This window comes from Varanus komodoensis, unplaced genomic scaffold, assembly GCF_004798865.1.
Source record: "Varanus komodoensis strain SLA01 unplaced genomic scaffold, ASM479886v1 scaffold8, whole genome shotgun sequence".
NCBI lineage: Eukaryota > Metazoa > Chordata > Lepidosauria > Squamata > Varanidae > Varanus > Varanus komodoensis.
In genome coordinates this window covers 35,841,490-35,856,205 of record NW_025336481.1, presented here as the reverse complement: position 1 = coordinate 35,856,205, position 14,716 = coordinate 35,841,490, and the positions used below count along the sequence as shown (strand labels likewise).

Sequence of the window (14,716 nt, the reverse complement as noted above, 5' to 3'; positions counted from 1 at the left end):
AGAGCTTTTGGACTTGTTTGGAGAAAATGATCTCCGAACGAGTACAAAAGCTCTTAGCTGGCACAGGCATTCTCTGAAACTCTTTCAGTTTCGGAGACTAGCAGAGAGCCAGCGCACATGCCAAATTGTAACAGCTCCGTTCAACTGCATGTGTGCCAGCTCTTCCCCCTATTGCATGCATGTGTTAGCTCTGAATACAGAGTAGGAATACGGAGTGGGAATACAAAAGAAAGGGGGGGTGGGGAGAGAGAGACAAAGACACAAAAAAAGATAGAAGGTAAGAAAAATATAACTTTTTAAATATGTTTTTAACTATATGAGCCACGTCCCCGGGCTGCGGGTCAAGCAGCAAGAGGAGAGGTGGGAGGTGCCCCACTTGTCCGGCCATGGCCCCGTCCCTCGCCTCGGCTTGTGGAAAGTAGCCATTACCTCCCTCCTCACGGCCCTTTTCCAACAGGGGTAACCACCCTGTCCTCGCCTCTCCGGCCTCCCATTCCTGCTCCCCCACTCGGAGCCAGGCGAGTGCCTGCAAGGGGACCTTCCTCCAGCTCAGAAGGGGGGCGGCAGCGAGGAGCTGGGAAGGCCTCAACCGAGGCAAGCACACTCTCATGGCCCCCCCTCGTGTCGTGCTCTCCCTTTCAGCGGGCGGTGCAGCATCATCTTGGGCTTCTGCTGCAGCCTGAGCAAGTGGAACAAACACGTTTTAAATTAATTTTTAAATTAATTTTAATTATTTTTAAATGTGCAGTGTGCATAGGAATTTGTTCATATTTTTTTCAATCTATAGTCCAACCCCCCCAACAGTCTGAGGAACATTGAACTGGCCCCCTGTTTAAAAAGTTTGAGGACCCCGGATGTAAACTGTCTGGAGAGTCATCTTGACTAACAAGGAGTATAGAAATTAAACGAACAAACAGAGTATATTTTGTTCTTTGCCTCTTTGTTGGCTTCTGTCTGGGCTATGTGCTGGTAAACCTTCTCAGTAATATCCTGTCTCCCCCCCCACCCCACCCCCCAGAAAAATAAGATAATCCAGAAGACTTCGTTAAACTCCTTCAGGCAATTGAAACGATTGGGTTAGTAAGGAATACTGAGCCTATTCTGCAATAAGTCTGTTGTATGGTAAGCACTTGGAATGTTGAAAGTGAATGGGACCTTAAATTAAGTGCAATGATTTGGGGAAATAATAAGTTAGCTAAGTTGCCATGTGGTGGGTTTAATATATGAAAATTGCTAGTCCAGTATTTATGGTAAAAGCTTACACAAAAAATAGTCTGAAAATAAAATATAAAGTTGATTATATGGCCACATGAATTTCAAGGACACATTTATTTAGCTATATTTAAGCAATTCCATATCAACAATACCACTGAAGGGTTTTCGTCAGCTTCTAACTGTTGTTTTCAGATGCAACTTTTATTCAAGAGAATTTATTGGTTTCATCAAAAGAAATGACGTGCATATTGAAATGATACATCCTGTCACAATCTACTTCAAGTCTGCTTCAAAGCAGACATCAACAATTTCTGACAAGTATCATATATCTTATTCTTAACATTTATAGTCATTCCAGTTACGCCATATGAAGAAAAATTAGGTATTGTTACTGTCAGCTACTTTCAGTTGTGTTTTTCCGTTTCTCTCCTAGAATTGCATTTCAAGATTTCATAGTATTATAGTTGGTGACACTCTTAAGAAAATAATTCCTTCATGCTCTGTGGTCTACTTGTTCCTGTCAGGATCAGGTATTGCACAATACCATGTTCATGTCAGGTATAGTATCTTCAAATTTTAGTTTTCCTGTGAGGTGCTGAAAGTCCAACAAGACATGTTTTGGAACATAGCACTTTGGTGCAGTAAAGGCTGATATTTGCAAATCTGAATGAATGATAAGCATACTGCAGAACTCCTTTTGCAGCTTGGGATTCTGGAACAGTACCATCTTATGTAAAAATGAACTTTACTTCAAAGAAAATACTTACATTTTGTTGCCCAGAGTAAGGAGACTTTGCTCTCTGAGCATTTTTCAGTGACTTAAAGTAGCTGCTATACTGTGGAAAGTATAGGCACAGCTGGTTGATTTGTTTTTCTGGTACATCAACAAAATAACCATTTTTCTTCTCACCTCAAAACCACAACCATATACATCTTTGTTTTGTTTTCATGCTGCTTTTTTCCCTGTAGTAGATGCCTTTTTGAGAGAGCTAGTTGTCTTAGTTGCTTTGAAACAAGTAGTTTGGAAGATCACTCTTGAAGAAAGCCTCCTAGCACCCAGATGCGTATAAGAACTATGAGCCAGTCACAAATGCATGTTGGGCATGTTGCTGGAACAAGTGGTTGCCGGCCAACTTCAAGCACTGTTGGATGAAACTGATTATCTGGATCTATTTCAGTCTGGATTCTGGCCCAGATTTGGAACTGAAACTGCCGAATTAATGACCTGTACCAAGAGAGAGACAGAGGGAATGTACTGTTGTTGATTTCAGTGGATCTTTTGGCAGCATTCTGTACCATCAGCCATAATACCTGGAGAGACTCTCTGGGGTGTAGGTATGAGAGGCAGTGTTTTGGGAGGCTCCAACCCTGCCTGTATGATTTATTCCAGAAGGTGGTATTGGTAACCTCCTGGCAATTAAGTTCCAGAGTCAGTCAGGCATCTATTCTATCCCCCCACATGGATCAACATTTATATGAAGTATTTACTTGAGGTCATCAGAAAACATGGATTTGGGTATCCCTAATGTATTGATGGCAGCCAGCTCTGTCTTTCTCAGTTGGGTTGGGTGAAGTAAAATAAATACTGTTCCAGTACTGGACTGGGGAAGAGTTGGGTAGCCAGGGTAGGAGGGAAGGGAAGGGAGTAGTCATTGCTGCATCTCTGCTGGAATGCCGTCCAACCTGGCAGTGCTGAAAGTGTTATTGGGAGTGTTATTGGATCCATCTTTATCATTTGAAGCTTGGGTATGTTGGTGGCATAAAGAGCCATCAGTTGGTATATACCAACTGCAGATCCTTTGGGCAGAGATAGTGCTCCACTGCTAGCCTTGTACTGGTAAAGTCTTAGCTGGATTTCCCCAATATGATTAGAATTGGCTTGCCACTGAAGACAATTTAGAAGCTGCAGTTAGTCCTGAACACGATGTCTAGATCAGTAACAGCAACTGGGCCAAAACATCAAATCTTGCCTGTATTAAAGTAGCTTTACTAGCTCTCGTGGAGTAGCTTTACTAGCTCTCGTGGCCAGACTGAATACTCAGCTATGCACAATTGTTTTATTTACTCTAGAGTAAGCATGTGCTGTCCAGTTTCAGATTGGGAGTATGGTGCACTGGAGGGTGGATAAGCTTTCCCACCTATTTTTATGCTGTAATCCCACCACTTCTTTGGGTAGGATTGTTAAAACAAGAAGAAATGGAATCAGTGGATGCACTCATTTCTTAACATTGCTGCCAGGGGATTGAATTGCAGGTTAAAAATGAATGGGGAAGCTAAGCCATCCAGACTGAAAGGCCTCCTGCTTCAGTCAGGCTATCCTCAGTGGTTGAGGTCTTAATCCAGGTGTTCCTGCCATCTGAAAGGTGGGTGGTGGTTTTCTTTTTAAGTAGAGCCTTTTGAATAGTGGTTTCTTGTCGTGGCAATGCCTGCCTGCACCCTCACTGCTGTCTTCTAGATACTAAGCAAAAATATTTATGTACTGTTCTTCCTAGGTTTTAACAAATTGTTAGTGTTTTTAGCTAAGGGGAATTTGCATTGACGGGTTTTGCTTGTGTTTGCATGCTTATTTCTTATTATATTGTACTTTTATTCTTATGTTTAACTGCCTTGGTAGCATACATTTCTGGTAAGGTGGACTTCACTAAAAGCAGCTAATCTTTCTCCAGAATTGATGTCTTTTAAAAAAAAGCTACCTTAAGAAGAAAATCACAACTGTCTCTTGAAGCAGTGAAGCACCAACCTGGGAAACTGTAGGCTAGAAGCAACTGGACAGTATTTGAGAGGGATGGTTTAACTTGTTGTCTTACATGGAGCAGCGGGGGTTGGACCTGATGGCCTTCTGGTTCCTTCCAACTCTGCTTTTCAACGATTCAATTATTTAAATGCATGAAATGACATAGGAACAGGACCTGCTAATATTTGTCAAGTCTTCTAAATGATATGGCTTCCTCATGCCAGAGCTGCCCTTTTCTGCCTTTGCTGTGGAGGTTTTTCATGTAGCTTAGATCAGCATACCAGCAATTGCAGCCCCATTTGTTAAGCCTCTGCTGCTCCAGAAGTGTTGCCTGAAAGCCTCCTGGCCACATATATGCAGCTGGTGAAATGCACTTACCCATCCTGAAAAGTGTGCAAGAAAGAATACCTGGGGTCACAATGGAGAAAAAGAATGGAGAAGGAACTGAAGTAAGGGAAGAAAAGCTTGCAACACTGCTGCTTTAATTGTATTTATTTTGGGTATGTTGCTTACATCTATACTTAGTCTATCAATGAATTAAATGTAGATTTTCTTTCTCTGTATTCTCTTATGAGAAATGGGTGAGTAGGCATTACTTTAATAGTGCATCAAGTTGGATCCTTGCTTAGGCTCAAGTCCCACTGATTTTAGTGGGCCCACTCTATACTGTGTAAGTCTTGATTCAGCATTCTAGAATTGGGACCTTGGATCTTTGCAAAGGGCTAGTGTCTCTTTTAATGCCATTTGCTAATTTCCCTTACAATTCTAACTCCATGTCTATGCTAACAGAGCAGATTATAGACCTTGATGTTGAGGCCAACTTAATATTTGAGAGTACCACTTAAATGTGAATTGGGATTCCCCTTTTGACTAAATCTCCATCTAATTATAGAGAGCGAGCCTAGCTGGGATGTTTCTGTTTTAACTACGTGCTAAAACTTAGTTTTGATATGTCACACCAGTATATGAACAGTCAAGTCGAATTATAATCGTTGGATGTTCTATCAAAGACAAATAGAAAGCTTTTCCACTTGTAAATCTCTTAGCTAGCCAGGCGTCGTCATAATCCTTTGGATTAAAAATGTATCCACAAACAAGTACCGAAATATATTTTGCTTGACATAGTAGCAGTCAGGAGGGAAGAAGGTCTGTTCTGGAAGTGTTCAGAGAGTCTCTTTCTCTCTGTGTACTGTGTGTTTTGAAAGTGCTTGCAGCTCTAATTTGCAAGTCTCACTGGTGTGCGTTCTCCTCCCACCTGCTCAAACGCAGATTTGTGTGTGTGTGTGTGTGTGTGTGTGTGTGTGTGTGTGTGTGTCTCATCTCTTGTGTCTTTCTCTGTGTCCTCCCCATATGAAATTGAAAAAGAAATGGATTGCTGTTTCTTTAAGGCAACAATTAAATAGGGAGGGGGTGAGACTGATGTTTTGACTGCTGGCATTTGTGGCCTCTTGGCAGCATTTCATATTCCTTTTGCTTGCGTAAGAGGTGGACTGTCTTTACTGTAGCTACTGTTGCCATGGAGAGATAGCGGGGGAGGATTCCTAGGATCCCTAAGCTTGTGAGAGATTACGTCTTAGAATTGCTCTCTGAATATAGCATGATGTGGCAGGGCAATTCAGGTGTATTACGGCACTGATAATGGGGAATGACCTGTCAGCTGTAGGGTAATGTGACTGTTAAAATGCTATCTAATTAGAATAGTCTGCAGGAAAAGGAATAAAGCATATGAGTAAGTTGGACTTGTGTTTTTTAGACAATGTTGCATTCCCTTTTCTATAGGGGAGAAGTTTGCAGTATGGTATGGCAGATAAAATGAAAGGAAAACATTCATGTGCGATTCCTATATCTTGCACATATTTTAGAGTTGGCTGTAATGGGATCAAACTTTAAATATGCAGGTTTGATTATGAGAGTTTATATGTTGTTTAACCTTGTCAGTGACTACATTTGGCAATTGCCTATAGTGAAAGTACTGTGCTCAATTAGAACTGCATGTAACCAGCAATGCATCTGTATTTATGCAGCGGCTGTTAGTAAACACTATCTTAGTGCAATAATTGTGATGCCAGCCTCAGAGCTTATCACTGAGAGATTTTTAGCATGAATAGAAGAAGTGACGGAAGAAGGCATTGTCTGCTTTGGTAAGTTTCTCTGGTCATTGTAAAAAATTCTTCAGACATTTACTTCAGCCCAGAGTGGACATGAGAACAAGAATAGCTGTTGCTAATCAGGTCTTTTTAAAGCTCTGGGATCTCCAGTTGTAAGTAATTTCCCTGCCTTTGAAAAGATTGTCTTGAGAACTCCTTTCCTTGTAATCTTCAGTAACTGCCTCAAATAGCAAGATTTGAAGCCAGACTGTCAAAATCAATTTACATGCCTCAAATTTGCTAAGAGAATTTTACAATATCTTCAGCTTTAATCGGAAGCTATAAGTTCTTCACATTTTTAGGTTGATCATGGACTGGTAAATAACATGTGGATTGTATGGGAAAGTAGTAGGTGAATGCAAATTTATTAAAAATATGGGTATAGCAGTCATATTGGGAAAAGATAATGGAACTGAAAAAAGGGGCATTAATGGGAAATAAGTTTGTATCACACTTACTGTGCATTTTATTGTACATTAGTTGGAACCCTGTTCTTGTTGGTGGCAGTTAACTGACTGATGTTTTTTCCTGTGTCGTTGAAACTGCAGCCTAAGCATTTTGTCTTTGAAAGAGTTTTTTGAACATAAAAAGTTCTTGCTTTCTTTACTACAAATTGTGAGAGATAACATATGCACTATTAGTATAAACTTATGGAATGTATAGTGGAGATTAATTCACTGTTACATAAACAGTTACAAATAGGACTTGATTGTATTGAAATTCCTCTGAAATAGTTATTAGTTACCATGCTGCATATGGAGGAAACCTTAGTACACTACATATGAAAAGGAATATATGAATTTGTACGGTGTGTGTTTAATACATATAGGGTGAGAAAAGCAACTTGTGATTTTTTTCCCCACTAAAAGAAAAAGAGTACTTATGACTAAAAATGAGAACTGGTGAATAAAAGCTAACCACTTTGGCATTTCAGATCTAAAAAACAGAACAGCTTCAAAGTTTGTTTTACTTTTTGTTTTGGCACTGTAGCCATGGTGAAGACATTATTAGGCTTAAATGTATATGATATGTATGTATATAAACAACATGTTGTCTTGCAGGCTCTGATTTACTGCTGCATGGTTATACAATACTTCATAATCTGGGTAGTATAATAAAGAAGAGAAGCTAAAATTAATGAGCACAAGTTAAAGAATTACGTATCCAACTCTGCACCAAATTTTACCTTTGGAGGAGTCAGTTTCTGACATCAACACTCACCAGTACACTATTTGCAAAGTTGGTTAAAGACATACCAGAGTGGGGACAAAAAGGTAGTCAATAAAAATAAAGCAGCAGTGTGTTTTATGGAACGACAGCACAACATTCTACACTCTGCTACTAGCTGAAGTGGGACCACTAAATGTGAACTTTCTAACTGCTGCAAGTTATAGTGCAAGAGTGAAAGAAACAAGCACCGCAAAGCTACAGTGTTTAAATAGTAGTGTTCTTAAAGTGTTAGTGAAAGCATCTGCAAAAGTCATGTCCGGCTTACAAACACTGTAAATCTGATCATGTTGTATTTAAGAAAACTTGTAGAACAGTTCTTATTACAAGCATCCGCATAAATGCAGGCTATAAATATGATTGCCTATGAATAGACTCAAGTATAGGATTCCATCGTAGCAAAATGGTTTTGTTTCTTGGAACTCATTTCTTTTAAAGTATGTCTTTCTGAATATTAGCTAGGGTAATAAGAGTTATTTGGCAAATGGATCAAAATCAAGATTGCATTACTTGACCTTAAAATTATTTTTGGCTGTAGTAAGCATATATGCAGCTGAAAGTGAAGAATGAATTGTTTGTTTGACAGTGACCTTTGACAGCGTAGGATTTCAGTAAATACTTCCTGTGGAAAGGAAGCAATGCATGACACATCTCCTGATTAAGTTCCAAAGTTCCTCTGAAGCTTAATGGATTTGTTAAAGGTTCTCATCCATATTATATTGTATATTTGAAGTGGGTGGTGCTACTGACCTTCTTGGGATTGCATAATAAATTGTGAGAATATCTAGCAGAACATGTCAGGATCCCAGATAAAAGGAATAAATTAAGGCTTTAAAAAATAAAAGAAGCCAGGTTGTGTTTTCAGTTCTATATGCTATGTGCCATAGCACTCCTAGCATGGTCATCTGTGCCACTGTACTTGACTTTATTAAGTCTTTGATCCCATGCATTACTGCCATTGAAAGAAACCAAACTTTCAGATATTGCATTGGTTGCCTATTCTTTCTCATGTAATATGTGCCTCTTCAGAATGATTTGCAAATTTAAAGTATAAATATGAGTGAAAATTTCTAATTTGTGGATATTGATCAATATTTACTATTCCTAGGATGTCACAAAATAAAAGTATTTTGCACAGTAGTTAGCATTTATATAAGGGTAGGAAGAAAATAGACCTGTTCAAAACATGGTGCTGGAGGAGAGCTTTGTGAATAGCCTGGACTGACAGAAAGATGAACAAGTGAGTCCAAGAGCAAATCAAGCCAGAACTCTCCTTGGAATTAAAAAATGATGAAACTAAAGCTGTCATATTTTGGGCACATCATGAGAAGGGAAGACTCCCTGGGAAAGACAATCATACTAGGGAAAGTAAAGCTGAAGAAGATGAGCAACTATGAGATGGGTCACTTTCATCAAGGAAGCCACAGCTTCCTTGAGTTTGCAAAAGCTGAATAGGGCTGTGAAGGACAGGACTATAGGGTCACCGTAAGACTTGATGTCGTGTAACAAAAATGTGAAAATTCAATTGTGTTGGAGATCATGTGCTTTATTTGTAAGGTATTTGTGGGGTGGAGCAAGTTAATGGGAAGGGAAGAAGTAGTTGATGCCTTCCTTAAATACTTTTACCTTGCAATATACAAGGATTTGCAGATTTGTCATGAGATTCTTCAGCGAGACGGAAGTGTGTTTATGTCCATTCACACCATATTCTTCCATTCCAACTGTAAGATCTTATGAAGGTTGACATTTGTAAGTGTGCCTGCTTTCATGGTGGCATGGAGTAAGCACGTCAAAAGCAAAGGAAGTGTTGTGGAGAAGCTGTAAGGACAAGCTTGTGTGACCCTTGGGGGAGCCAAAAAAGAACTCTGGAAAATGTGTTCCTATTCGTTCTAACACTAGCAGTCAAAATGACAAATGACTAATGCTGACTGGACAATTAAGAAAACAGTGTATGTTCCAGTCCAATTACAGCATGGCCTATTTGGAGTTGAAGAGCCCCTTGCACTTTCCTTAGCATCTAATCTTCAATCAGTGCATAAGAATTTTATCACCTGGAAAAAACATTGACCCTTTTAAAATAAAAGTCAAGGTGTGTTCAGATAGAGGATATATTGATGTTTTAGACACTCCTTCTTCCAAGAATTTATTTCAAGTGTTAGAATAGCCATCAAAGCGTTAGCAGAGAAATGATACTGTAAATCTTTCTTAGGTGGCTGTACAACTCAGTTCATTTTTATGTATCCGTTGCCACTTCAAATTGCGGATAACCCAGGTGATGAGCTTTTCATCTCCTTCCCTGCTCTTTTTGGTAATGTTCTTCTTGCTCTTTATATATTTTTGTATGTGATATGTTTAAAAGCTAGAGGCAGGTAAACATGTTTTTGGATTTGATTAGTTTTCTTTCTTCCTTGTCCTTGGCAATGTTGTAAAATGGGACAAAGAAGGGAGGGCATGGTTTCTAAAAAAATAATAAAATCTGTTACTCATCACTGTTGGTGCTAAAATTTTCAAGTTAAACATCACATCAAAAGTTACCAAAGCATAATAGACATTAATAAAATGCATGGGTCTGTAGTATGAGCTATAGTTTTACCTTAATTTTAGTAGAAGCTAAGAATCTTTGGCTTCCTAAAGGGAATTTAGTTCACAGCCATGTCTGAATTTCTGCTGCTGCAGACATGTTAATTAAGCAATATTGTCTTTAGGCTTCAGAATCAGACCTTGAGGATTGGTGACTGGGGATTCTTAGATATTGCAAACTAATGTACACTCTTTTTTACATCTTCCATTCAATAAGTGAGGAAGATCCCCAGTATTTTCCTTAACACATTGTTTTGTCCCTTGTTCCTTATTTCAGACACCAGTCTAACTTCTGATGCTCTTGTGGACAGACAAAATAAATTGTAAATTCAAGTGCATATTATCAATTGAAAGCTATCCTTTTCCTGAAAGAAGTTGGAATTAAGAAGTATTAAGCTTAAGGCTTATCCCCTTCTTGTCTCCCTCCTTTCCTCCTTGTCATACTCTCTCCAGCTTTACTTATTGTTGAACTTCACACAGCCTATCAGGTCACGCTGCAAGCAATCCGTGGTGCACCTGATGGATGACTGGATCACTGTGGGTTGTTCAGCTTCTTCTTCCCCCTTCTACCTCTAGATACTCCCATTGGTATTCCAGAGAACTCTACAAGTTAATGGGAAGGCTTGTTTCCTGCTACCTGTGTATGTCTCCCTCAAGAAACCCATTTTAAAGGGAAAAGTTAATTGCCGATATGCTAGTTCCATTATAAATGGGTGGCTCCCCCTTTTTCCTGTTCCCATGCCATTAGAGTCTCAGGAACAACTGGAGAAGTGGGATCACCCTTTGAACAATATAGTGCAAAGCGGGCAGGGGGTTGCCGTTAAGGGTATGGAAATAGTTTTCTCAAGCAAAGATCACCAGTGCTTTTGCTTTTTCTTGGGTGCATTTGGTTGGGGGGGGGGTCACAACCACCGAAAGCCCCACCAGTGTGCCATTTCTGCACTTGGAAGGAGATATCAATGGCTGTGAAAATGAGGTGGCTAGGCGTGGCAGGTGCTGGGGCAAGCTTGGTGAAAGTGGCAAGGGATTTTTGCCTTTCTCCCCAAGCAAGTCACTGGCTGATTCCCTGGAGCCAAAGATGGGGTTTGGTCACCTGAGTTTGGACTGCACAATACATCATCATGTATAACAACCTCTACAACAAGCCGTGTATGCGCAAATGGTCTGTTGTTCTCGAATAAACCATGTTATTGGAATTAGTCATGGTTCCTACAATATGACTACCCAGCATGGCTTGTCACCTATAGTTGGTTGTCATGTAGTGAGAGTCCATTCATTATGAAATTCCTCTTTTGCTATAACTTTTCTACCCTCTCCCTTTGCTTGATTTAGTAGCATGTGTCTGAATGGTTTCAAATTAGCCGATTTATTGAACGAATCTATTTGAAGGTCTTTAACGGGATGTACTCCATAGACTGGGGAAATCTAAGCTTGCTTTATGTTTGTGCATTGACATAATTAGACTGGAGAGGCTGGAAAAGTATATATCAGATTAGTGTTGTGCGCAAAGGATGCAGCTCCTCCAAAAATAGGCCCTTTTTATATTATGCTTTCTATTTCTTTCATCAAGATGCTTGAGAGTTGATGTAAAAACACTTTATTTGGAGAACTCTTGAAGGCCAGATTTGATCCATAAAAGGGCCAGATTTGGTCCCTGGGCCTGAGGCTTGGCCTAAGCTTAAACTTGGGATAAGGTTTAAATTTATATAGCTAGGAAGATCCTGGATATGTTCCTACTTGAGTCATTGAAAATAAGAAAGAGAAATCACATTCTCATATGGGCTTCCATTCAAGTTTTAGCCAGCCTCAAATTATACATTAGTGTCCTTAATGTATTTCCTAAAGATGAGAAGATGTTCAGCCTCAGTTTTGTAGAGTATTCACTTAGCTAATAAATGTTTTGCTAGATCAGTGATACTTCTGTCAGTATGACTATTTCATGTGATGGGAATATTTTTAAGTATAATGGTGTTAATTTTTTATTTACCTAATGAAGACTTAACAAGGAGAAGCACAAAACAGAAGATGCATTCACCTACTGACCAACATGGCAAAGAATATGCAACAGTGTATTTTCCATCTCATATCCCAACTGATTGAATCATAGAATAGTAGAGTTGGAATGACCAAAGGATGTCATCAGATCCAACCCACACAACTTTAAAAGCAAGGAAAGCTGTCTTCTAGTAAAATTCCCATAGAAGGCTCCATCCTGGGGGCTGGATAGCTGGTATCAAGAGAGAGGGAAACCTCCAGTTGGGGGCTACAGTTGACCTTGAAAAATCTGTAATGACTTATTAGAACCCTGGCTTCCCCAGTTCAAGGAGAAGTATTAGTACAACCAAGACTACCCTCTGATGCATTAACAAAATTGTTTGCACTGTAGTACAGAGAACAACTGGTAGTTTACAAGTTTGCAAGTGCTGTTTGTTTAAATTTTGAATTAAGGAAAAGAAAAAAATGAAAAAGTAAAGGAAAGGGGGGAAAGTGTTCAGGCATATAAAAAGTAATATCACACAAATTGTTCCAGAGTGCTCATGAGAACTTTGTTTTTCAGTACTAAGTCGTGTAACACCACTGGGAGAACTTGTGGTGTTGGCATCTCTCTATGCTCATGCTGTCTGCAAGTTAAGGGTAGAAGAATTTCCAGCACTTGATATGAAAGAGAACCTTGGCAACCTGAGCCACCTGTAGAAAATATTCCAATTCTAGTGAAAATGCATACTCACACATGTGCTAATACACATGATTTTTGTTTTACTTTCTTATACTTGCTCAGTGCGCACTGGATGATACAGATTGAGAAGCAGATGAAACCCGGACAGTAGCTGAGCTTGTGGCAGTACAAATGGTGATGTTTGGAACTACAGATATAATGGTGCATGGCAACACTGGTTCAACCCACGGGTTTTCAACAACTGGTGGGGAATGCGTGTTCCCAGATAATATGCTGCATCCAAGGTTGTACTAGCTCTGTTTAACTTCATAGTGTAAACTTGACTTTTGCTTGCAAAACTGTTTTTCTTGCTGCTTCAATGAGATTCACAGAGAGAAGGGCTTTCCAGGAAATGAGACAACATATTAAATGTCAGGTCCAAAGTTTTATTCATTATGTCAATAGTAACCACCAAAACAAAATTTCTGTTCTCTTTGACCATAGTGAGGATTAGATTGCACATTGCACAGCAGTTGTGAATAAGTATTAGCTTGGTATCCCTTTTTGTGTTGCAAAGCTCAACTGATAGGCAAATGGTCATGGATCATCTAATTGGGTTGAGTGAGTTCAAATCTCCAGGGCCCAATGAACTCCACCCTAGAATTATGCAGGAGCTGGTGGAAAAACTCTCAGAACCACTGTCTATTCTCTTTGAGGCGAAGTGCCAGATGACTGGGGAAGGGCTAATGTTGTCCCTATCTTCAAGAAAGGAAAAAAGAAAAACCTGGGAAGTGCACACCAGTCAGTCTGACATAAGTCCCTGGAAAAATTCTGGAGTGGATTATATACCAGTCAGTATGCAAACTCCTTGAAAGCAGTGCAGTGATTACTAGAAGCCAGCACAGATTTCTCAATAACAAATCCTGCCCTACTAATCCTGCTGCCTAGGAAGGCCTCGGCAATTATAGGTGCCCTATAAATATATGTAAATAAAATAAATAAATAGAATAGAACAGAATAGAATAATCTGATTTCCTTTTTTGATCAGGTAAACTCCCTGATGGACTGTGGGAGCACTATGGACATTGCATAGCTTGACTAAGGCAGAGCTTTTGACAAAGTGCCCCATGATATCCTAATTAGCAAACTAGCAAAATGTGAGCTAGTTGATTACTCTTTGAATCTGATTCCGTAGTCATCAATGGCACCTTCTCAAACTGGGGAGAGGAAGAAGTGGGGTTTTGCAGGGTTCAGTACTGAGCCCAGTGCTCTTCAAACTTTTTATTAATGATTTGGCTGAGGAAGTGGAGGGAATGATGATCAGATCTGCAGATGGCATAGAACTGGGTGGGATAGTGAATACCCTGGAGAACAGAAAGAAGATGCAAGGTCATCTTGATAAGTTGGGGTGCTGAGCTAAAAACAGCAGAATAAAATTCAGTAGGAACAATGCCGAGTAGTGCACCTAGGAAAAAGAAACCAAATGCATTGTTACAATGGGATGGGGAATACTTGACAATATGGGATGATCCAGGGTCTGGAAATAAAGCCCTAGGAAGAGATATTGAAAGAACTGGGCTTGTTCAGCCTCGAGAAGAACAGACTGAGGTGAGATATGATAGCATTCTACAAATACTTGAAAGGCTGTCACGAAGAGGAAGGACAGCATCCCTTTTTGATCATTCCAGAGTGCAGGACACAGAATAACAGACTCAAGTTAGAGAAGCCAGGTTCCAGCTGAAAGTCAGGAAGAAATTCCTAATGATTAGAGCAGTATGACAATGGAACCAATTAACTTACGGAGGTTGTGGGTTCTCCCACGCTGGAGGCATTCAGGATGCAACTGGACAGTCATCTGAGATGACTTGTTGCCCTGCACTGAGCAGGGGGTTGGATCCTCTCTGTCCCCTTCCAACTCCACTAGTCTATGATTTTGCTGCAGCAAAGGGTGCTAAACCTTTCTTTGCCACCCTTTCCTCCTGAAGGCCCTCACTGCTTTCCTTCTCCCTCTTCCATATCTGTGGAAATTGTATTTGTTATGACTTCATGGCTTGCAGAAGGAACAGTAATACTTGAACCAGCTTCATGTTACTACAGTGTGTGTGTTTTAATACTGTTTTCCAAACTGCTTTTAAATGTGTTCAAATGAGAAGTGGT

At 39.8% G+C, this 14,716-nt stretch overlaps 1 protein-coding gene across 10 annotated transcripts in view; it reads left to right on the top strand.

Annotated features, from left to right (window-relative positions):
- Positions 1–14,716, top strand: part of HIVEP1 (HIVEP zinc finger 1) — a 101,307-nt gene that overhangs the window by 42,161 nt on the left and 44,430 nt on the right. The window contains exons 2-3 of one of the 10 annotated variants that reach the window (XM_044455622.1): positions 1,019–1,122; positions 1,649–1,773. The exons of 8 other annotated variants lie outside the window; for them this stretch is intronic. In XM_044455622.1, coding sequence (XP_044311557.1) covers positions 1,761–1,773 — 13 coding nt within the window. In that variant the 5' untranslated portion in view covers positions 1,019–1,122; positions 1,649–1,760. Of the gene's footprint in view, positions 1–1,018; positions 1,123–1,648; positions 1,774–12,682; positions 12,865–14,716 lie in introns of all 10 variants that reach the window. One more of the 10 variants, XM_044455612.1, reaches the window with a different exon arrangement.